The sequence below is a fragment of the Meles meles genome, chromosome X, assembly GCF_922984935.1.
Source record: "Meles meles chromosome X, mMelMel3.1 paternal haplotype, whole genome shotgun sequence".
NCBI lineage: Eukaryota > Metazoa > Chordata > Mammalia > Carnivora > Mustelidae > Meles > Meles meles.
The window spans coordinates 89,349,896-89,375,286 of NC_060087.1; the positions used below are offsets into that span (position 1 = coordinate 89,349,896).

Genomic DNA, 25,391 nt, shown 5'->3' on the forward strand with positions numbered 1-25,391 from the left:
TTAAAAAATCCATCTGATATTTTTTGATCAGATAGTTTGAACTAGTCATATTTAATGTTATTATGGAAATGACAGAATTTATATCTGCTATTTAGCTTGCTGTGTTCTATATGTGCCATGCCTTCTTTGTTCCTTTCTTCTTCTACTATTCCTTTTTCACGTTATATGGATATTTTCTGGTTTAACACTTATAAATCTAACAACACACTGCTATAATGATTACTTTATGTAATGTTATGCCTTTTGAGGAAGCTGAGAGAAGAAAGCAGAGCAACTGCATATTTATAATGTTTATAGAGTCTGCTAATCAACCTTATTTTCCACTTGAAATTTTCTTCATTTCTTACTATGGTGTTATCTCTTTACTCCAGTACTGCTTTGCTTCCACTCACCTCCTTTGTGCTGTTAATTGTCAAACATTTCACATCTGTGGATGAGCCCAACAATGAAGTTATACACATATATAAAATTATATACATACATATACTTTATTTTATGAAATTATTCTTTAAATTAACTTAGTTAAGAATAAAACAGTAAGGGTGCCTAGGTGGCTCAGTCAGTTAAGCACCTGCCTTTGGCTCAGGTCATCATCCCGAGGTCCTAGGATCGACCTCACCTTGCGCTCCCTGCTCAGCAGGGAGTCTGCTTCTCCCTCTGCCCCTTCCCCTGCTCAGGCTCTTTCTCTCTCAAATACATAAATGAATAAATGAATGACTAAATGAATGAATGAATGAATAAATAGAAACAGGGGGGAAAAGCTATTACATTATATTCTTTTATAATGAATTAGTTATCATTGCCAGTACTCTTATTTTTCATGTGAATTTGAGTTACTATCTGGTATCACTTGCGCTCATCCTAAAGAACTCCTTTCAGGATTCCTTTTTTTTTTTTTAAGATTTTATTTATTTAATTGACAGAGAGAGAGATGGCAAGACAAGGAACACAAACAGGGGAAGTGGGAGAGAGAGAAACAGGCTCCCCACTGAGCAGGGAGCACAATGCAGGGCTCGATCCCAGGACCCTGGGATAATGACCTGAGCCGAAGGCAGACAATTAATGACTGAGCCAACCAGGCGCCCCCCTTCAGTATTTCTTGAAAGGGATTTTTACTAGAAACAAATTCCATCTGCTTTTGTTTATCTGGGAAATGTATTATTTCACCTACATTTTCTAAAGATAGTTTTACTGGATTTAAGATTCTTGCTTGACACTCTTTCTTCTTTTACTACCATGAATATGTGATCTGACTGCCCTGTGGTCTCCATTATTTTTGTTGGTTGGTTGGTTGGCTGGTTGTAGTTTCCGAGGTAGAGTTTAGTGATTCATCATTCCATCACGTGCCCTCCTTCATGCCCATCACCCGGGTATGCCTTCCTTAAAATGGCTGCCTTGAAGTCTGTGTCTACTAAATCCAACGTCTGGGTCTCTTCAAGAGCACTTTCTATTATCTGCTTCAGGTCACACTTTCCTATTTCTTATTTCTTTTCATGCCTCATGATTTTTTCCTGACAATTGGCTATTTTCATTTTTAAAGATTTTTTTTTAATTTTCAAGTAATCTCTACAGCCAACGGAGGGCTTAAACTGACAACTGTGAGATCAAGTCACATGCTCCACCAACCGAGCCAGCTAGGTGCCCTGAGAATTGGGTATTTTTAATAACACAGAACAGCAACTCTGGACACTGCTCCCATATGCATGAGTGGTTGATGTTGTTGTCTGCTTGGTTGTTTAGTGACTTGGCTGAAGAAATCTGAGCAGAAGAAATCTGAGCAGAAGTATCAGAGGCTGTATACTGTAGAGCAAATTGATTTCTTCTTGGTTTTTCTCTTACCTGGCCATGTAGGAGTCACCCCTGTGTCAAGCACAGGCCAGTTATTGGTCACAGATTGTGCTTAAGCCCTCTCATCCAGTTAGCTTTTTACCCTCTCCCATTGGGTGTATTTGTGGCGTGGAGGCTACTATCACAGTTCAAGGGATCTGTTTTGGCCCCACATCCGGCCTGGTAGTAGCAGCTTGGATTTTCCCTCTCAAATCACCTCTGAGAGGGCACGACTTTGAGCATGCACACAGTCTTCCAGTCTACCAGGATACGTGTGATTTCTTTTTAAGCCTGGTTTCCTAGGAATTGCCCCTGGGTCAGAAAAGCTTATTAATTGGTCAGTGGTTAGTCAGAGGCTGTGCTTAAGTCCCTAGTGCCACTGAGGGCCCTGTTCTTTTGTTGCTTGATCTGCGTGAGGCTCGAGGGCTGCCTTAAAGTTCACCTCTTGTCCTAGCCTGACTGCTCCCGGGGAAATGGAGCCTCGTGCCTATGTGCAGCCTTCCTAATCCCAGGGCTGACTATAATGCCAGGAGAGGTCTTTCTTTTTTTTTTTTTTTAAAGATTTTATTTATTTATTTATTTGACAGAGAGAGAGATCACAAGTAGGCAGAGAGGCAGGCAGAGAGAGAGGAGGAAGCAGGCTCCCCGTGGAGCAGAGAGCCTGATGCGGGGCTCGATCCCAGGACCCTGAGATCATGACCTGAGCCGAAGGCAGCGGCTTAATCCACTGAGCCACCCAGGCGCCCCAGGAGAGGTCTTTCTTGACTGTCTTTCTCCTTGGTTCTGTTACCAAACTTCTGACTGCTCAGCCATTTCGCTTGTTGCAAAGTGTATCACAGAGCTATGAGTGTCTCTTAATTACTGCTTACCAAGATTTCCAGTATTTTTGACAGTGTTTTTACAAATGGAATTCTCCATGATCTGTTCCGCATAAAAGCCAGGTCCTTCCGGTAGAGCGAAGGAGTTCTTCATCTTTCAGGCCCCTTGACCTAAGCAGAACCTTGGTGCCACTGTCCAAAAGTGGCATAAAAGAAAATTTTCTTTATGAATGTGGATGCCAGGATGTTTTGGGGGGCTTGCTACTTTAGGCATGAACCTCTGCCTTGTAAGCAAGCTGGGGCTGGAGCAGCAGGAGTCCAATACTGTCAGCACGCTGTCCTGAGGAGAGGGCTCCACTCTGAGTGGGGGCTGGGTGGGAGAAGAGAGACCTAGTACTCCAGGTTGGCCTGGAATAGTTTTTGCAAGACAGAACTAGGACACTTGAGAAATGTCAGAGGCCTCTCCAACCCAGGTGAGACCACAGCTCTACACTGGGAGCTAGGGAAAGAAGGAGCCCCCAGCTTCTTGACCACACCTACTTGGATTGGAACTCCCTGAGAAGTTTTTGTAAAATACAGCTTGAAGGGGGATGGGAGCAAAGCTGAAGGCTGAAGACCCTTGCAGTGGTCTCTGAGATTTCATAGATTTTCTTCAATGAATATTTATTTGCTATATGCCCCTAGGACAATTTCCAGGAACTTCAAATGCTTGTTTTGTTTTGTTTAATAATATTTTCCAGTTAATTAGGTTATTTGTTGGTGAAAGAGTCTATCACACTCCTCATTTCTCCATTCTGGAAGTCTCTCTCATTAAAATGTTAATACTGGCTGCTGAATCCATCTTATTCACTTATAAAATTGTTCTTCTCTTTCTACCTTGTGTTTGTTGTTTCAAATATTCCTTTAAACATATCAGAATGTCTGTCTTCCTCTCCTTCAACTATTACAGTGTAATTTGGATGGTCTCTTTTTGTTATCCTTTTAAATCATGAACTATTTATAATCAGCCTTTGACATACAGTTTATTCAAGGGGTCTCTAAACATCTAAATAAATTGTAGCTACTAATTCCCTCTTGTGTCCATATGCTAATGGATACTTTGGATCTTAAGTTTGTAACTGCACATACGAAACCTAGCATGTATTGGGGATACTTACATAGGGAACTCTGACTGCCATAAAATTCTTCATTTTTGAGTCCATCACTGCCTTAGAACATTGCCTTTCATACAGCAAGCACTCAAATATATGCAGAACAAATGAAGAAAAAGGACTATTTCCTTTAACAGAAATAAGCTAAATGATTATGCCCATTTGCATCCTGGCTGAACCTATTCCTCACTGCGTGTCCTCCCATCCCCTTGGCTAGTTTGTGAAACTCACAAAGCTATTTCCAAGGACCCCTCGGGCCCTCTAGATCATATAACTTATTCCACTAAAACCTTAAAAAAAATTCTCTTGGAGCGGCGCCTGGGTGGCTCAGTGGGTTAAAGCCTCTGCCTTCAGCTCAGGTCATGATCCCAGAGTCCTGGGATCAAGCCCCGCTTCCGGCTCTCTGCTTAGCAGGGAGCCTGCTCCCCCCCACCCCCCCCGCCGCCTGCTTCTCTGCCTACTTGTGATCTCTGTCTGTCAAATAAATAAATAAAATCTTTTTAAAAAATTCTCTTGGATAGTATGGGCTTTATTTTATCTAGTGTTGGAAAGTTGTACTGCATGACCCAAGGACCCTTATTAGCTTCAGGTTTTGATAAATAACAAAGGAGACCTTTGTAACTGCTGACTAAACCTATTATCTCATTAACATTGTTTACCAAGAAAGCCATGTATATTTTACCAAACCCCTGCATATCTTCACTTTTCCCTATAAAAAGGCAGACTCTTTGCACTCAATTTGAATCCCCTAATCCACGTCGCTTAAAATGACACCCTCAGCTTACTGACCCTATATAAAACAGGACATTGGCAACATCACTGATCACGTTATCGTTTTCACTTGAAAGAATAGTATTCTCAAATTAAAATTACACATGAATGACGTACTTTGCCTGTCCTCTATAGCCAAAACCCAAACCTGGAAAGGGCTGTTCTATAAATAGTTCATACAACCTCATTAAAGCCTGATGAAGCGCGCCACCCAATGGCCGTACTGCCACACTGCACTCATTAAATACACACACATGGTACCAGTGTCTATAACTTCCTTCCAGGGACCGGAAACCACTCTAGGGTAACAAAAGAAACACTGCAGAAAAAGGAAAAGGCAGTGGTTGCAGCAGGGAAAGGATAGCCTTCAAGAGCTACGACACCTTGAAATGCCAATGGCAATTTGGATGTGTGGCCACCTCAAGGAGATCAAAGCAGAGAGGCAAAATGCGCTTAAAAATTATGCAGCGCTTTACTGTATGTCCCTCCTCACCTACAATGGGAGTTGGAAAACTACGGGTGGGAACAGAGTCAAATGAGACTCAAGGCCACGAGACGGACTGGACTCTATTTTGCTACACAGTTCAATCTTAGAAATGGCTCCTGTCACAGGGCTCTGATTGTACATTAGTTACTCAGGGCCTCCTAGCTCCCAAGGCACTATTCTAGGTGATCTACCGATTCTCATTTAATTCCTTTAGAGTTTTAATAGTGTCACTCCTAAAATAGCTTATTTCCTCTCGAGACCTTCTGTTCACGTTCAGGGGGGTCATGGGGTTCTTCCAATATCTACAGGGCTTATTTGTGGAAGAATCACAGAAGAAGGGACTTGGACACATATGGAGATGTTTGCCTAGATGAGAAGCTGAAAAGACCCACCTACGAAGCAAGACACAAGGAAAAGACTCAGTACCATTAGGGGGAAAAGCCAAGAGTTGTTTTTGTTTCTTTTTTTTTTTTACCCTGTTATGTATATACCATTGCTTCTAACCTAGAATATATTAAGAAGACACCCCAAATGAAGAGGGTCAATGACAAGTTCACAACCCATGATAAAACAGTCACATTACTGATGACTGCAGAAGTTTCTACTTTTATTTTTTTTTTTTTTTTTAAGATTTTATTTATTTATTTGACAGAGAGAGATCACAAGTAGACAGAGAGGCAGGCAGAGAGAGAGAGAGAGAGAGAGAGGGAAGCAGGCTCCCTGCTGAGCAGAGAGCCCTATGCGGGACTCGATCCCAGGACCCTGAGATCATGACCTGAGCCGAAGGCAGCGGCTTAACCCACTGAGCCACCCAGGCGCCCCAGAAGTTTCTACTTTTAAAGGGCAACCCTGTACCTGCCTATGGTTTGGCCTTGCCAGAAGGGAGAAGTATAGCGATAGGAGTAGGCAAGTCCTAATTAGGAGTCCTGAGTTCCAGTCTCATGGTAGTGGAGGGGCAGTCATATCTCTCGGCACTTCAAATACTCCTGCTATTTCAGAAAAAGAAAAGGTATGCTCCTTCCTGTTATAAAGACTAACAAAATCAGGGGCACCTGGGTGGTCAGTGGGTTGAAGCCTCTGCCTTCGGCTCAGGTCATGATCCCAGGGTCCTGGGATCAAGCCCCACATCGGGCTCTCTGCTCAGCAGGGAGCCTGCTTCCCCCCTCTCTCTCTGCCTACCTCTCTGCCTACTTGTGATCTCTCTCTGTCAAATAAATAAATTTAAAAAAAAAGAAAGACTAACAAAATCATACCGATGAGGTGCTAGGAGATGGACAAGTGAAGCCCAAAACTACACTCATACTCAAAACTGACTCTAGGAGACAATGGATGAGAAGGCTTGTTGTTTTTTTGTATGTGGCCAGCATGTGCTAGACCTATGGGGCCCCACAGGACCTCAATATTCCTAAGGTTAAGGAAAGAAGTAACACTTACCTCTGTCACATTACCTTACATTTGGATTGCACATTATGCTTTTCAAAGAGTTTTCATATCCATTATTTCACTTAACACAGTTCCCAACATAATGGGAATACAAAATACATAAAAGTATTTGTCAGATGACTGCCTCAAAAGAGAGACAGACATACTTGACACAGCAGTTGTAATGCTGAAAAATTGCAAGTATATGCAACATATAATTCCATAACCCCCGAATCATGTTTCTCCAACTGAAGTCCATGTTAGGCCTTAGGAGAAGCATAAATACGATAACCACCCCGACTTACTTCACAGGAAAATGGACCCCGAGGCTTACTACTGAAGGCAGACTATATTGCCTACCCACCTGGAAAACTGAAAAGCACTGGAATCCAGAGGCTTAAGCTGAAGAGAAGATGTCCTGCTTTCTTCTCCAACAGATGGAGGCCGGCTAGGACTATCCATTCCGTCATATCCAATTGTCTTATGGTTCAATTCATCCATATCTCGACTAGCAGGGATCTTCAGTGGATTGGCAAATACCTAGCAAAGAAAGAAGCGATTCATAAAAATCCCAATTTCAATAAAATACCAAAAGGATGAGTCAAATCCTTCTGATGCTAGGAGAAAACACTTGGCCAAATAAAAAGAAACTGGTTTCCTACACGAAACAAACAGCGCGCAGTAATGTACACTAGACCACTGAACCTAGTTCAGTTATAACCTTATCGGCTGGACACCAACAGACCTCCCCAACTCACTTATTGGCTCCTAGAGTCACCCCACCCACAACACACACCCAGGCCCCCGAATCACCATCTAATTCTCTCCTGTGACCCAGATGAGGGCTGGGGGGTCACTCCTCTGAGATCTGTGATGCGGGGAGGGGTGGAGGGAGTAAGCATCGCAGCAAATGTCAGGGCTGGTTTTGGAGAAATGCATGCAAGAGACGAACGCATATTCCCAGTGCACACACACAGAGACATGCATCTAAGATCTCGTGGGAGAGCCAGCTGAGGAAGAGAGTAGAAACGATGAAGGTAGAGGAATATAAAGGGGAGGTAAACTGAATGAGGACAGGGCGGTCCCAGGACATCTCCCAATCTCTAGATCAGATGATTAAGCCAAGACATTAGGTTATGAAACCTGGGTATTCATATGCCTGGGTCTCAGTAGGATGTCAGAAGAATTAGTATCGAATTGCCTCTATCCTCAACAGTCTGACCTACCCTGATTGGGAGGGGAGAAGGAGAATCTAACATGCTACTAGCAGTTATCTCTGGGAGAGAGGGTCAAGAGGAAGATCATGCAGAAAGGCAAGGTTGAGTGGGGAAGATACATGGGTGCTATGGTGGCTGTCAGGAAAGGAGTGTCCCTGAGAGGACGGCCAACCTTATTGCACCCTTCAGCGTCCGGAGCTGGGCAACCATGTCCGAGAGACAGTGCTCCTGAAAATTCAAAACAGCAGAGTCTTTATAAAGCCAGCCAGCCTGAAAGCAGGGATAGGGGAGGGGCACAGAGAACCACCCCTTCTTCCCAAGAGGAAGGAGGAAGGAATCACCCCTGAATCCTGGAAGAAAGGAGACTGAGAAAAAACCAGACACTATAGGAGCAGCCTGTATGAGGATGGAACACAACCTTGAATATTCTGGGACACTGAACGTGACATTCACATTGTCCAGAATCAGTATGAAATCCAAATCTGGGAAATAAAAGATTTGGCTCTTCTATTTTTGGTGATCTGAACATCAGTAACAGCAGATCAAGGCAAAATCAGAAAAGATCCAATGGAAAAAAAGACCAACAGAAGAAATGGTTTGTTATTTCTATGCAGCTTTCAAGACTGCTGCTTTCTTCAACCTATGTCCTCTGTTGGGGAAAATTTCGTGTGAGAAAACAAAGATGGCGGACTGTCTCTCACCTGGTGGTTCTCACTGTCCAGTGGCAGCTTCTTCTTCTCAACCACTTGATCCCTAGGAGAAGATAAAAGTGTTATTTAGTTCACTCATGAAATTTCTTCATCTGAAATGGATTACCAATTGTAGGTTTAGGTTATAAGGTTCCTTCCAAGTTGAGTAACTGAGGGTGCCTTCCTAAACTCTGCCACTGAAGAGAGAGGTCAAATGCCCCATCAAAAGAGAGAGAGGGGGAAGGAAAGGTGAGAGACAGAAGACAATCATGTGTTAGACACTCAGGAGATGATTAGAAGGAGGAAAGAATTAGGAGAACAGAAGTGAGAGGGAAATCATTCAAAGCCAAAAAAGAAAGAAAAGTCATCTCTTTTCTTAAAACTCCCCCTGTCCTGGTGGGAAGGGTCAAGGCCCCTCTACTGTATGATCTAAAACCTTAGGTATACTCAACTGTTTTTTAGCTTTGTTCAAGTACAGGTCTTCATCAATGAGTTCTTGTTCCTCTGGAACAGAGCATCTCCTGCAGTACAGAGAAGAAATCATCTTTGGGAAACAAAATGTGCCCTTTGGTTTTACCCTTTGCTTTCCTTACAACTATAATGAGGCAGGTCATAGAGGTTAACAACACTTTGGCACTACAGAGTTCAGATTCCACCCACATTACAAAACCTGTGTGCCATGTTACCATGCAACAATTCTTTTTCGCTGTTGTTTTTAAAGATTTTATTTATTTGAGAAAAAGTGAGAGGGAGAGAGAGTGCATATGAGCAGGAGCACAAGCAGGGGAAGGGGGCACAGGCAGAGGGAGAAGCAGACTCCCTGCTGAGCAGGAAGCCAGATGCAGGACTCAATCCCAAGACCCTGGGATCATGACCTGAGCCAAATGCAGATGCTTTACCGACTGAGGGCACCTAGATGTCCAACATGTAGCAATTCTTACCTCAAGGCATACCATCATTTAATTTTTGGTGCATATATCACCTTTCCCCCAAGACATACAAAGTACTTGACAGCTACAAAATTCCTATGATGGTGCAGGGCAAGAAGCATAATCTCTATTTTTACACAGTGGATTTCAAGGATGAGAGAGACCTGCCTGAGGTTCCACACACAGAGATGATTGCTGAGACCAGAACCTCGGTTATATGCCTCATGTTTATGAAGAAAGTAATTCCCAAGGTGCAGTCTAGAAGCATGAGAATCCCTAAACTAAGTGATAACGCCTGAAGAAGAAAATCAGAGGCGATGACAGAGGGAAGCAATAAGGGATTAGGAACTTACGTTGTAAAAACAAAATAGTGGAGACTAGAGCAAAGAAGAGAGAAAAGAGGATTCTATAAATGGAAATACATCTGTTATATGTAGAGCACAAGAAGAGAATCTTAGGAGTAAACACAAAAAGGAGTACTAGAAAATATATTCAGTGATCTAAAGCAATCCTAGAACAAATAAACAGAAATTCATAATGACTGGAAACCCTATGTTATACCCATTTTATAAGGAGCCATTTCCTAGAAGGTTATGTCTCCTGAACTAAAGTGTAAACTGACAGAAGATCCAGGCTTCAAAAATGAGACTCCTGAGCACTTAGTCCCACGTTCTAGTCCCACCGTCCCGGTTACTCTCCAGGGAGAGGGGCTTAGGTACATCTGGAGATGATGGGGGAATGCTTACTCATCCCAGACCTAGACCTCACTTACTTAATTTCCTCCATTTTAAACATTTTTCCTAAAACGCATACCCTGTTTTAGTACCTTTTTTTTCTATCAGCATTTATCCCACAGGGGGAAAAAATATTAAGAAAGAGCTGAAGTGAAGCAAACCGTATTATTATTACTTTAAACCTGTGTGACTACTGAGTCAAATCGGAAATATCTGTTAAACTGAAATGAATGCTCACAGATATGCCAGGCAGTATCCAGATGTTAGATGCTGCAAGGGACATGTGCACAGACGGCATTAAATGCACAACAGGTAGGTACCACGATAGATTTAGGCAGAGGAAGGGAAGCATATGAAGAAAATCATCAACTCCACCTGAAATGTAAAGCCCTTGTTCTTAAGTAGTTTACAATCATTTGGAGAGCCAAAGTATATACATATGAAAACAATCTAAAGAATACAAAACAGTATGCGAACAAATGTCAAGAATTAAACACCGCAGGAAGCCAGCATAAAATCACTGTAAACTATTGTCAACAGGAGAAGTACCACACAAGAATACTTCAGCTTCCCAGATGGATACGATTTGGACAGGCAGATGGAATGCAGAAACACACTGTAAGCAAGGAGAATGACACTCTCAAGTCATGGAGGAGGGAACAAGTATGGCGCGTGCAGGGAACACTGGTGCCACAGGCCTGGCGAGAGCATACGATTTGTGTTAAGCTACAGTGAAAACTAAGTCTGGCTAGGTAAGGTGGGATCAGTTAGCAAGGGGCTCGGATGCCAGGCTGCAGAGTGTAGACTTGAGATAAAGTGTTTTAAGTGGGCAAAATGAACGTAAGGGAGTGGGGTTCTGGTTATGAAGTAAGTCCTGGGAATGAAAGCTACAGCAAGGGGAATATGGTCACTGGTACTGTCACAGTGCTGTATGGGGACAAATGGGAGCCACACTTGTGACAGCAGAAGGGATAGACTTGTTGAATTACTAGGCTTGTGTCAGACATCTGAAACCAATGTAACGTTATAGATCAACTATACTCAAAAAAACTTTTTAAAGAAGTGTTTTAGAATATAGAGACAAAAATGTTCCATAACACAGTACTGGGTCCCAACCTTACCTGTACTTTGGATGGGAATTATAGTAACAAAACCATCTTGCAGGTAATGTAGACGGATCAACCTTGCCAGGAAGCTTCCTCCACTTAAGACACTCATCACACTGTACCCATGTCTGGTCAGGAATCTTTCTGCAAGAAGGAAAACAGAAGTATGACTGCATATATCCTAGCTATGTGCCCTTACGTTAGAAAGTCACACCCCAAAAATGAAAGAACAAAATTTTATATAGGAAATGTGTTAGAACTGTTATGTTATGGTCAAGGTGTCTAAAATATGCATCTTGGGGGAGCCTGGGTGACTCAGAGGGTTAAGCCTCTGCCTTCAGCTCAGGTCATGATCTCAGGGTCCTGGGATGGAGCCCCCCCATTGGGCTCTCTGCTCAGCAGGGAGCCTGCTCCCCGCCCTCTCTCTGCCTGCTTGTTATCTCTCTCTTTCTGTTAAATAAATAAAATCTTAAAAAAAATGCATCTTGAACTTCACAAATAAAATAATAATAGAACTACACCAGATATGGAGATGAAAAATTATAACAAGTATTAAGACAGTAAGCTACCATTATTTATGGAAATAAATAATATTTATCCAGAATCACTTGTTTTAAACAAACAAGATGATAATTTTAACTCTAAACTTATTAGGAAAAAATCTATATACACATCAATATATAAATATGTATTTTTAACAATATTACCAAGAACCAAAACCCACAGAAATCATTTTATTTGCTTTTATCCAACTGTGCAACAGGTTTAAAGTGCATTTGCAGGAGTCACGGAAGCATCATCATCACAAAATCCCCATTTCCCTACAGACTCCCTAGTTCTCTCTTTTTTCTGTTCAAAAGTCTTTGTTTATACCTTTGTTTATACCAACTTTATTAGGTTGGTATTCCCAACATTCATCTTAAAAACACCCTATAAATGTGATTAAATTTCCTAACTAGATATGGCGGCTCCTGTCCAACAACTGGTTAAATTAAGGTAAAATCCTTCCAGAGTTGTACACAAAGCCACTCCCATCCCCTCCAGGAAGTGTAACCCAGTGAGCTACATCGCAGTGTGAACGTGTTTCTCTGTGAAAGGGGGTGGTGTGTGTACAGGAGCAGTCAGCATCCAAGGAATGTAAAGCAGAGTAGAGGGAGATGGCTGGAGAAAAGAAGCAGAAAGAGGGCAGAGGGGCACCAAGGGCTGATTTGAGAAACATGTAAGTGTATATTATCATATACAAATCATATACGTGATTTGAGAAACGTGTGTATATTACACTTAAACTATTCTTCTAATAGCCATTTCAACAGAGTGATATGGTTCTTTTATGTATTAGTTCAATGTTCTCCTTATCTTCTTTTTTTTTTTAAGAGGGAGAGTGCGCATGCACATGTATACATGCAAGCAGGAGGTGGCAGGGAGGGGAAGGGGCAGAGGCAGAGGGAGAGAATCTTAAGCAGGCTCCATGCCCAGGGCAGAGCCTGATGTGGGGCTCGATCTCACAACCCTGAGCTCATGACCTGAGCTGAAATCGAGAGTCAGATGCTTAACCGAATGAGCCACCCAGGTGCCCCTTCCTTCTCTTTTTAAATGATGCTTTTTTTTCTAGCTATAAAAATACAAGATAGAAAAACTGGAAAATACAGAAAGATATAAAAAAGAAAAGACACTCATACTTCTACCACTCAAAGACAATGTCCTCTTCTTGTTTAAAACTCTGTTTTAACAAAGAGAATTCATACACATTTCTGGATATACAGCTTCCTATCTCCTGGTTCCAGGCTGCTCCAGCCTTGTAACCTCTGAGCTCTAAGCTCAGGCCTGACCTCTGGTGTCCATATATTTCCATACAGCCACTGTTCTGCAAAAAGCACTTCTAGCAGGAGTGGTGGGCAGAGGAAAGGTCCTATTAGCTTTGGTTTTACATGGAGGTGCACAGAAGAGCTGCCTGCAGAAGCATGCCAATATTACTGCCTTGGAGAGAAGCATTAGAGACAGCAACTCCTTGCCTCAGGTTATATCAAACCATGGTAGATCCTTCCACCCAGGCAGACAGGAGAGGCATTTAGCTCGTGCTTGCAATAAACAGGTAGTTGAAGGGGTTAGACCGTATTTCCCTCACTGCATCCTTCCAGAAGAGTGTCATGGCTAAAAACTTGGGTTTGGGGGGCTGACTACCTATATTTGAACCTTGTATCTACCACTTTCTACTTGTTTCATCTTGAGCAAGTTACTTAAGCTCTCAGTGTACCAGTGTCTGCATTAGTAAACAGGTAAAAATACGATTCTGTCTCCCTCATAGGGTTGTTGTAATGACCAAATAAATGTAACTATATGTAAAGAACTTAGACCAGGGCCTGGCATATAAGTACTCAATAAATAATAGTAATTATTACAATTCTGCCTCCAGAAAGGTTGTGTAACACATACACACACACTCCAGCAATATATGAACATCTGCTTCATTGCATTAATCACCACTTATTTGAAAGGCAAAAAAAAAAAAAAGGCATCTCTTTTAGGTTGGCATTTCTTTGAAAACCACAGAGGTTGGACATGAGCAGAGATCTTCAGAATAAGAGAGTGATTCACACAACAGCCAATCATGTTGCCTTTGAAAGGAAATTCTGTATCATACATTTACCTGATAACTTCCATTTAAAAACCCCCCACCGGTGATAATCCCCAAAATGAACTTCTTAACACTCTAATCTTTGTCATGATGGTGGTGTAACTGATTATGTACATGTTGTTACACATTCTATCCTCTGTTTTATGCTCCCATCCTGGCTCACTGAGGCATGTCATCCTGATCCACAGTTCTGTAACTCCCTACCTTTGATTCAATAAGTTCTACCTTTTTCCTGGTATGCTGGGTTCTTTACTTCTACCCTCAAATTCCTTGGTACAGGCCCAACAATGTTCCCTAAGATTAAAGAGAAAGGAAGTTTGCTAACACTTCTGAACACGTATAATATATGCCAGGTACTATGCTAAAAATGTTATGCTCCTTAATTTCACATTCTCACGGAGGTGAAGTGACTTACTTACCCAAACTCACCAAACCGTTAAGAACCAGATCCAGATTTCCAACCCACAAGTGTCTCATTTAAATGGCTACATCTTCCACTATATCACACTGCCTGTAGGATAAACTCACAGTCCTAAACTCTTCACATTAATGAGCCAAACCACACATGTGTTCAACCAGAATGAAGAGGTCTAGAGAATGATGGAATTAGTACCCGTGATTTCCTATTATTTGTTCATTAAAGTTGCGTATGTGAAAAGCACCATCTTACCCTTGTCCCTTCCACTCGCTCTATGGACATCACCTCTAATACTTTTTATATTCTTTTTTACTACTCACAGTATTGGCCTGGTGATGGCTGAGGTCTCAAAATTCTCTTGGGATGTCTTTTCCTTCCAATAAGCATTGAGCTTCTGGGCAAGGGCATTTATTGTCAGCCTGAAAGAAAAAGCAAGAAGAAGCACATCAATGCTGAGGGTCTGTCAAACAATATCATGATCTTTGAGATGCTCCCATTTAAGAGAAGCTGACAATGTAGACTATTCAGTCTAAGTTTGAACTACACTTCCAGAAACTAGGATGGGAATCCACGGCCTTTGCAAATTACATGTATAAAATGACAGTCATCATGTTGAGTGGTCACGTTGGTTGCAAAGGTAAAATGGCCACAAGTCCCAGAAAGTACTGTGTTCTCCAAATATTCAAGGTTTTGAGAATCATGAGGTGGGAGAGCTGACATAATTGACAATGATGGGAGACTAAATTGCAGAGCAAGGACAGAGCCATACTGATAAGTTGATGGGGAGCTGCTCTGACTGTCAGATGACTCCAGGTAAACAATTTAGGACCCATTTGAAAGTCAGAGGATCACATATCAAATACTACACCCTACTTATTACAAATCAATCCAATCCTAACTTAAAAATGTCTATATAGCTCTTCACTCAAATGTTGATCACAGAAGTTAGGGCACCAATGGACAACAAAGCCCCCTTCAACCCTCCACTGCGCATTTGTTAGTGGAGGTTGGACCCCAGTTCTGGCTCTGGCTCTTTATCCTTTATCCCTCCTCCCCAATGAACAACAGTAAACCTAGGGTCAAATGATGTTATGTGTATAAGTCAAAACCTGAATTTTACTTTTAAAAACTGCCAATTTCAAATGACTGCTCTATATTTAATTCTATAACCTAGTGTTACACCTTACTGTAGAGCTGTACACATCTGAAATACTACAAATTTAGTATTTTTAAAAAATTTCTGGACTCCATGCATCATTCCCAAAGGTATTGTAGACCTCTTCTCTCCTTAAGAGGTATTCTTCCTTACCTCCACCTTACTAATATTAAGTTAGATTCTGACTACACAGAGAAGAGTAATCATTCGTGAGCTCCCCTATAAACACTTACTCCCCTCCAAGCTACTAACATTCACACTTCTATGTTTGTATCTTTCCTTCAAGTCAAAGATGAAGATTTATTCCTTGTTTTCTCTTACAATTCTATTTTAAAACTATTTTTAAAAGATTTTATTTGTCAGAGAGAGAGAGAGAGATTGCACACGTGCATAAGCAGAAGGGGCAGGAGGCAGAGGAAGAAGCAGCAGAGGGAGAGAGAGAAGCAGGCTCCCCACTGAACAGTGAGCCCGCCGTGGGTCTCGATCCCAGGACCCAGGGATCATGACCTGAGCTGAAGGCAGATGCTTAACTGACTGAGCCACCCAGGTGTCCCTTAAAACTATTTTTAAAAGAAGATTAGATGGGATTCTGGAAAGATGATGGAGTAGGAAGCACCAGGAATCTATCCCCCTACCTAGACAGCCACTGCACTAGCAGAACTCTCTGAACTATTTGGAACTCTAGAGTCTACTGATGGCTTGCAACTTTCGGGAGAAAGCTTGAATGGTACATGGGCAAATGTCAGCTCTTAGAACAAGAATAGCTACCATCTCCCATCCACAGACCCATGGCAGGCAGCTGTGCACACATTTTAGGAGCAACCTGCAGGATCCAGGATGGGCAAAAACAGACTGCCCTCCAAATATTGGGAATCTGGACTCTGATAGCTGTTCGCTGCTCCTGATCACAGATCATATAATCCCATGGTTGCCACAAAGAAAACAGCTATAAAATATACACAAAAAGAAATGAGAAATAAATTTTCACTACAAAAAATCAACTGAACACAAAATAAGACAGTAATACAGGAAATGAAGGACAAAAAGAAAATCTTCTAAGCCATACAGAAAACAGAGCAAAATGAAAGAAGTCCCTCCTTATCCCTAAGTGCTTTAAATGTAAATGGTTTAAACTCTCCAATCAAAAACAGAGAGTGGTGGAATGGGTTAAAAAACAAACACAAAAAAAGACATGATGTAAATATATGCTGCCCACAGGAGATGAACTTTACATTAAAAAAGACACAAAAAGATTGAAAGTGAAAGGATGGGAAAGGATGTTCTGTGTAAATACTAACCAAAAGAGAAAATGGTGGCTATACTAATGTCCAATGAAACAGACTCTAAGTCACAAGAGCTAAAATGTGGAAGCAACCCAAATGTTTGCCAATGGATGAATGGATAAACAAAATGTATTGTATACGTATAGATACACACACACACACAAAACACTAGGCCATTATACGTCCTTAAAAAGAGGAAATTCTGACACATGCTACAATGGGCATGAAGCTTGAGGACACTGTGCTAAAAGAAGCCAGTCTCAAAAAGACAAATTACTATATGATTTCACTTAAATGAGGTAGTCAGAGTAGTCAAAATCATAGAGACAGAAAGGAGAATGGGAGCCGTCCGGGGCTGAGGGAAGTGGAATGGGACTTATTGTTTAATAGCAGAGTTTCCATTTTGCAAGATGTCAAGAGTTCTGGGGCTGGATGGGGGTGATGTTTGTACAACAGTGTGAATGTTCTTAATGCCACTTAACAATACACTTAAAAATGGTTAGGATGGTAAATTTTATGGTACATGTATTTTACCACAATAAAAAAAAACTGGAGGAAAAAAGGGAAAAGATTATGTGGTTGCCAGGGATTGGGGTGACTGCTAATGGACAAGAGGTCACTTTTTGGGGTGGTAGAAATGTTCTGGAGTTCAATGGTGGTGATTGCACAGGTTGTGAATATACTAAAACCACTATAGTGTTCACTTAATAATGGTGACATTTATAGTATGTGAATTATACCTTTACCAAAATGAAAAATAAAAGTCTGTTCTCATGTATTCAGGTAAAATTTACACAGAGTAAAATTAATCTTGTTAAGGGTGTAATTCTAACAGTTTTGACAAACGTATACAGTCAGGTAACCGCCATCTCAACCAAGATACTGTTACCATGTATTCTAAAATCCCATTTCTTCTCAAAAAACCCTGGCTTGACTCTATGGTTCTATTCATCTTCATCCTTTTACTTCCCCAATCCTGGTATATGTGGCCTACACCCACTACCCCCTCTTCATTCTCCTGTCTTAACCCCCTACGGTCTAGTTTCCATCATCGCCACTCCACAAGACTGTTCCTTTTCCCCAAGTAGAGTCATCAATCTACCAATGATCCTGCCAATGTCTCAGTGTACTCAATTCGAATCTTTGCAATGATCTTGGACTCTTTCCTCTCCTTTATGTGTCTTATATAGTACGTCACCAAAATCACTTGAACTTTTCTTCACATCTGTCCTATACTTTTCTTCATAGCTACTCTTATTTCAGACATTCATCTCAGATCTACGTTACTCCAAGAGTCTTTAATCCTTCCTTCAATCCATCCTGGGCCCTGTTTCCTGATTTATCAGCTGACCTAATTCATGTAAAGCACCTTAAAAACCATAAAGCAGTATATAGTTATAACACAGTATATCCTTAAGATAGAAGGGTTTCAAGTCACTCTGCCATTCAAGAATACACAATGGAGTCTTACTGTCTAAGGTATCAACTACTCTACCCAACATTCCTGTAAGACAAAAGTTCTCAAACCTTCTCAGTTTGTGGCACCCTTTGTGTCTCAAGTTTTTCATGGCACCCTCAGGTCAAAAGCAATATGTACCAGCTCCAGTTACTAAACAGGTCCAAGCAATTTAATCAGTATTTATGTACTAAAATTTAATATCTATTTGAGAAAATAATACATAGAAATTGAAAAGGAAATTTTTATTTCATTCTTAAACAGCCACAATTACTATTGGGATGGATATGTATGCATGCCTGTTGGGCAGTGTACCACTACTCAAACCTTGGAATGAAACTGGACACGGCTTCCCTCACTTCTTCTTCAATGTTGACTTTCCTGTATTGCTTTTTATCACAGCAACCACTAAACACCCAGACTTGCAAAGATATGATGTAATCAAAAGGAGTGCAACAGATTTTTTTATCTGGCAATGGGGTGCTGCTGTAACAAATACCCACAAATGTGGAAGCAGCTTTAGATCTGAGCAGTAGGCAGAGGATGGAAGAATTTGAGGACCCTGACCGAAATGGCTGAGACTGTAACCTAGATTCTAGATTGAGCAGATGGTTAGTAGAAATATGGATGTTAAACAGCCCCCTGGTGAGGGCTCAGAAGGAAGTGAGGGGCATGGTGGAGAAAATGCAAATTTCCTCAGAATACCTTCATTACTGGGAACGGACTGTTAGCAGAATCACGGATGATAACTTAAGTGCTGCTGCTGAAGGCCCAGGAGGAAATGAGGAACACGCTACTGGGAAATTTGAGGGAACGTGATCCTTGCTACATCGCTGCAGAGAGCTCAGCAGAACTGTGTCCTACAGTCCTGTGGGAAGCAGAACTCGTAAATGATGACACTGTACATTTAGCTGAGGAGATTTCCAAGCAAAGTGTTGAAAGTGTGGCCTAATGTCTTCTTGCTGCTTACATAAAAAGGTGGGGGAGGAAACAAATAAATTGAGAGAGAATGATTGGACAAAAGGAACCAGGACTTCATGATTTTGGAAATCCTCAGCCTAGCCAGACTGAAGAAGATGCTAAAATTGAGACATTCACTGTCAGGAAAGCCTTCTCTAGAGAAAAAGCCAAGGTTGTGTCTAGAAAACCTTTTGCTAATATCTCAGATCAAAAGGTCAGTGTATTCAGTCACACAAAAAGCTCTTTGAAAAGCTTAAACATGTGACTCAGATCTTCACAGCCATCTCAGCAGAAGCCAAGAATAGAAATAGGATTATCTAGGAAAGACCCGTCAAGAGCTTCTTGTCTGACTGAATGAATATCCATGTCATACATGGGAGACCCACAAGGGTCTTGCGGTTGGCATACTGGCACACGCACTGCCTCACTGCACTGAAGGGATGGAGAGAATATAACACCGAAAGAAGCCTGGTGGACCTCCAAAACTCCAGAGTCAGGAAACAGGCTGATGAGGCTCCTGAGCTGCACAGACATGCTCCCTTTCCTGAAAAAGGTAAGAGGACTCTGAGGATGCAGCCATGAGCCCAGAGGGTAGAGCATGAGGTCTGCAGGATGAAGCTGCAAGCCGTAGCTTTGTTGCAGGACTTGAAATTCAATGGCCTTAGTTTGGCTGGACTTTGAAGTGGCGTGAGACCTGTGGCTCCGTTTTCCTTCCATTTTCCTCCCTGTTTGAACTGGAATATCTGTAACTGGTATCCTATGCCTGTATCACCATTATATTTTAGAGTGAAATAAAAAAAAACAAATAAATAAAGGACACGGCTGCAGAGGGAGAGGAATTTTGCCCCAGGATGCATCAGACCCACACCTGATTTAGATGATGAGATTTGGGGATTGTGAGCTGCTGACATTAAGATGAGGGTTTAGACTTGAGTCGCTGTAACAGTTGAGAGTTTGGCGATGTTGGGATGGGGCAAATATATTCTGCAGGTGAGGTATAAGTGGATCTTTGGAGGCCAGGGGGCAGGCTGTGGTAGGTGGAATGATGGTCCTCCAAAGACGCGTATGTCCTAGTCCCTGGAACCTGTGACTGTATCAGGTTACCTGGCAAAGGGGAATTAAGGTTACTTACTTACCAGTTGACCTTAAGAGAGGGGGATTATGGGGCGCCTGGGTGGTTCAGTGGGTTAAAGCCTCTGCCAGGACCTGGGACCCGCATCAGGCTCTCTGCTCAGCAGGGAGCCTGCTTCCTCCTCTCTCTGCCTGCTTCTCTGCCTACTTATGATCTCTCTCTTTGCCAAATAAATAAATAAATCTTTTTAAAAAAAGAGAGGGGGGATTATCCTGAATTATCCAATGTAATCACAAGTGGCCTTAAAAGGAGAAGAGTGAAGGTAGAAGAGTCAGAAGCAGAGGAGCAGATGTGGTGACAGACAGAAGCAAGGTCATGGGAGTGATGTGACGTGAGAAGGACTCCACCCACCACTGATGGCTCTGAAGATGCAGGAAGAGGGCCACATACAGGCCAAGGAATGCCTGCCCTCTTGAAGTTGGAAACGGCAAGGGAATGGATTCTCCCTTTGAGCCCCCAGAAAGGAATGTAGCCCTGCTAACACCTTAAGTTTAGCCTAGTGAGATTTGCATCGGACTTCTAAACTACAGAACTCAAAGACAATAAATGAGCATTGTCTTAAGCGGTGAAGTGAGTAGTGATTTGTTCTAGCAGGAAGAGAAAACAACTTCTAGGATTTATAGGCAGAAGTCAAGTATCACTGTATTTCCCTCAAAAATATCAAATATCCTATGACTCCTCTGTGAGTTCGTTAGGTGCAGCTTGACACGTCGTTTGGGAACTGTGGCTCTAGGACAGGGCTCAGCATACAGCCTGTGGGCCAAATTCAGGCTGTAGCCTGCTTTTGTAAAAAAAACAGAAACAGGGGTGCCTGGGTGGCTCAGTGGGTTAAGTCTCTGCCTTCGGCTCAGGTCATGATCTCAGGGTCCTGGGATCAAACCCCACATCGGGTTCTCTGCTCAGCGGGGAGCCTGCTTCCCTTCCTCTCTCTCTGCCTGCCTCTCTGCCTGCTTGTGATTTCTCTCTGTCAAATAAATAAATAAAATCTTAAAAAAAAAACAGAAACAAAAACAAAAAAACCTGTACTGGACACAGTTCATTCCTTTACTTCTTGTCTAGGGCTGCTTTTAAAGGACAGCAGACCTGAGCAGTTGTGACAGAGACCATATGGCCCACAAACCCTAAAATACTTATTTCCTGGCCCTTCACAGGAAAAGGGTGTCAACTCCTGCTCTAGGAAGACAGCTCTACTCTTATCTAGTCGACTATTTTCCTTCGCTCTAGCTGTCTCCTCTTACCCCCACTCCCTATACTCTCACCACTCTAAGTTCCTGTCATTACTTGAGATCATGCTATAGCTCCATCCTGGAATTCCCTTCCCTCCTGTTTCTAAGTACTATATCCTTTCAGACAAATCTCAAGTCACACCTTCCACCTAAAACCTTCCCTATCTGCTCTATCAGGGCATTTTTTTCCCATACCATATTAGGTTTTGGCTGATGATACAGCCATTTTATTGCTCTCCAAATTGTTTCATGTATGTGACAATTCATTTTTTAAAATTTTTTATCTATTTTTTAATTTCTTTTCGGTGTTCCAGAATTTACTGTTTATGCATCACACCCAGTGCTTCATGCAATTCATGCCCTTCACAATACCCAACACCAGGCTCACTCAACCTCCCACCCCCGAAAATTCATCATTATAAATCGACTGTAAGCTCCTCAAAGACAGCAACCATGTCTTGAATTTCTCTGTAAAATTCCACAAAGCCCAGCCGCTGTGCCATGCACCGGGGAGGTGTTCAGTGGTATCCATTTCTTTCTTTCTTTTTTTTTATTTGACAGACAGAGATTACAAGCAGGCAGAGAGGCAGGCAGAGAGAGAGGAAGGGAAGCAGGCTCCCTGTTGAGCAGAGAGCCCGATGTAGGGCTCGATCCCTGGACCCTGGGATCATGACCTGAGCCAAAGGCAGAGGCTTTAACCCACTGAGCCACCCACGCGCCCCTGTCCATTTATTTCTTAAGCTGAAACTCATTCTAAAAATGTTGTCAGTTTGAGCCCTGGTAGTTGCAACTGAAATCTGATATCCACAACTATTAAGAGTGATATAACAGATAATTTATTTTAGACATTCCAGCACTCTGATGGCTGGTATCTCTTTTAGCATTTGCAGGTTTTTAATTTATAATTATTCTTTAATATTATCACAGAGCTTGTCTCTATTCAAATATCCTCAAATGTCATGCATTTGCAGTTTTGATATCTATAATACTCTTAGGATGAATTTCTGATAGCAGACGGCTTTCTCTAATCCCCTTCTCCAAGTCCCCTAATTTTTTTTTAACTAAACACCTTTTCTTTTATATAAAATACAGTAAAGAAGAATCATGATGCCAGAACTGGAATAAAAGTAAAGCAAATTTATTATCCTCAAAAGACTGTATATAGGATAGTATACTAGTTTCCTGTTTTTAATAAAATGTGTAGCAGATATTAAGCTACTTGAGGCAAAAATCCTAGATGTTCATAGCCAAATAAACCTACTGTCTATAGACTATCTCTATTTGAATCCCCTGCAACCACCTCAAGCTCATCATGCTGAAATGAAACATCACGAGCCAAGGTCTAATATCTCTAAAATTTTAAAGGTAGATGGGGGTGTGTGACAGAGAGGATATAAGAGAATGTTAAGTGATGTTTAGTATCTAATACTTGGATGTCACAAATCTTAATTATTTGGTTAATCACTAGAAATTTACTGTTTCTTTCACTCAAGAGAAATAGAATGACTTAGCTCTGAGACTTGTCAAACTGATGTCATTTCTAAACTTTCACTCTCAAGAGTCAAGTTCTACTCAAAGATCTCTGTTCTGGACCAGACTTGCATTCAAAAGGCCATTTTACTTAAATGAAGGGCAGGTAGTTACCATACCCACTGAGTAGCCCTAGTGATCAAGAACCAATTGCCCTGAAATTAATTTAGGGTTTCCATCCAAACAGCTGTCTCTTTTTCAAGCACTAAACCTAAAATTCCTATGGTTTCTGATAAATTGAGGCAGAAGAGTTAGCTAATTTTATTACATTTCTTTTGTGTATATGCCAAAAGAGATTTGGGGGAATACTTTCCCCCCACTCTAAAATTTGCTACTGAGGCTTCAAGGAAAGCAACACCAAATGTCCTCATACCTTCTCTTTCCTCATTCCCAGAACACCACTTGCCCCTTCGTGCCTATTCTTCCTGGTCCTTAGAATGTCCTTGCCCTATTTGTCCACCTAGCCAACTCCAATTTCTCCCTCAAGTTTAAGCTCAGAAAGGATCTGCTTTGTGAAGCCTTGAGTGAGTCCTTTAGGTGTATTTAAAGGCTCTTCCCATTTTGCATGTATCCTCCATTGAAGCAATTATTTTATAGGTATGTGAGTTTCTTATTTGCATATATTTCATCCCATTTGTTGACAGACATCAAGGATTCTTACCTTTCATTCTTCTGTCCCTAGTACCAGTACCTAGCACATAGGAGATATCTCATACTTGGTGAAAAAGGAATGAATGACCCATCCCTCCTGAAAAGTTTTACAACAAACTATTTTATCCTGGATTTATTGATTCCTTTTTTGTCTTCTAAAAATATCCTTGCTGCTTCAGCCTCAATATCAAGTTCCTTTTTGATTCTTTTCTCGTCTCACCTATGAAATCTAGATGTGTCTATGAAAACACACGTCTTTCCCACTGCTTTCCTCTCAATCTGTTCACTGGCTTCAAGAAACTCTTTTGGAACAAATTTCAAACTGTGGCTTTTCCCCCCCCAACATATTCGATACCTGCAGATCCTTTCATCCCTTTTCATTAAGATCAATCCCAACTCTTTGTTTCACCACAAGTATTTTAGGAAATGACTCCCATATTCTCTCCATACTTTTTAAAGGTAAGGTTTATCTCTAGTGGGCTCTCTCTATCAGGTATCAGTAAGTTTTAATTGAAAAGTCAAATCATTTTATCTCTAATCTTGGAAGAGAGATTTGAAGGAGTTCTCAGTTAACTCAGCTTGCTGGCTTTTAGAGATGATTTTAGAGGTTTCAGAGAACAGAAGAAAATTGTATCTGAAGAAACTATCAGAAACATGTCAGGCTGGGGAGTGACTCACCGGTACTCTTTGGTGTACTCAAAGTCCTGTTTGTTGTAGGCGGGTTTTAAGAAATTGCACTCGATGACTCCAATTACTCCCACACCTTCTCCATGAGTTGGCTTCGAAAAAAATATTAATTTCAACACTGACATTACTGTTGATGGTCTGGAGACATTTCCTTTTGATTTTAGGCAGTAATAGGAAGGTTACATAACATTCAAAGGCAAGGAAAGTACAGCAACATCTAGAGAAATACTCAGAATGTACTTCAACAGACTGCAAGTATTAAACTGAACTGGCACCTCCGACCAATTCTAAGGCAAAGATTTTCAAACTATGATCCATAGAATCTCTAGGATTTTCCAGGGATTAATTGCCCATCTCCACTTAATACACACTACTTCTACCTTCATCCATTTTATATTATGGGATGGCCATAAGATTTCCTTTGAACAAAGAATGACAATGCTAAAAAACAGAACAAAACAAAACAAAATCAAGGCCACGTACTACTGTTCTAGGGAATGGAAACCAAACTTCATGTGAAAAACGACTTTAAGGATGCTGTGGGAACATGACACTCTATTAAAAGAAGTAATTTTTATATACGTAGGCTACCAAATAGTTACCAAAGGGAGTCTGACTTGCAATGGTTTTTAATGGGAAGCTGATACAAGAGATTTTTGGATTTACAAAGTCAGGGTGTAATTAGACTGGCATACAAATATGAGTTGAACATATAAAGATGCTAGAACAAGGAAAAGCAGCACAGGCTGTAAACTAGCTGTCCTGAGTCTTCTATAACTTTGTCCTACTGTGTAATACAAAGTGTTTTATCATTCTTCGTGCTTTAGAAATCTTACCTGTAAAACAGGAATGAATAGGATACTTGTGGATATTACTACTTTAAATTGCCATTAAAACGTTAAAGATGATGATATTTATACAGTTCAGCTTATAAAGTATTTTCACATACTTTATTCCATTTAAGTCTCTCAACCCTGTAAGCTGTAGTATAGGCAAAGCAGGAACAATTATTACTGTTGTTTCTATTTTACAGGGAAGGAAAGGGATCCTCAGAGAAATCAAACAATGAAGTGAAAGTTACACAGCTTCTACATGGAAAAGTCAGA

The 25,391-nt window shown here is 41.3% G+C and overlaps 1 protein-coding gene across 3 annotated transcripts in view; it reads right to left on the bottom strand.

Moving 5' to 3' along the window:
- The window catches only part of MORC4 (MORC family CW-type zinc finger 4), a 52,345-nt gene that overhangs the window by 7,275 nt on the left and 19,679 nt on the right, over positions 1-25,391 (bottom strand). For all 3 annotated transcript variants that reach the window (XM_045996499.1, XM_045996497.1, XM_045996498.1), the window contains 6 exons: positions 24,277-24,377; positions 14,525-14,623; positions 11,167-11,295; positions 8,835-8,903; positions 8,395-8,446; positions 6,841-7,016 (listed from right to left, as the gene is read on the bottom strand). In XM_045996499.1, the coding sequence (XP_045852455.1) occupies positions 6,841-7,016; positions 8,395-8,446; positions 8,835-8,903; positions 11,167-11,295; positions 14,525-14,623; positions 24,277-24,377 (626 nt within the window). The remainder of the gene's footprint in view (positions 1-6,840; positions 7,017-8,394; positions 8,447-8,834; positions 8,904-11,166; positions 11,296-14,524; positions 14,624-24,276; positions 24,378-25,391) is intronic.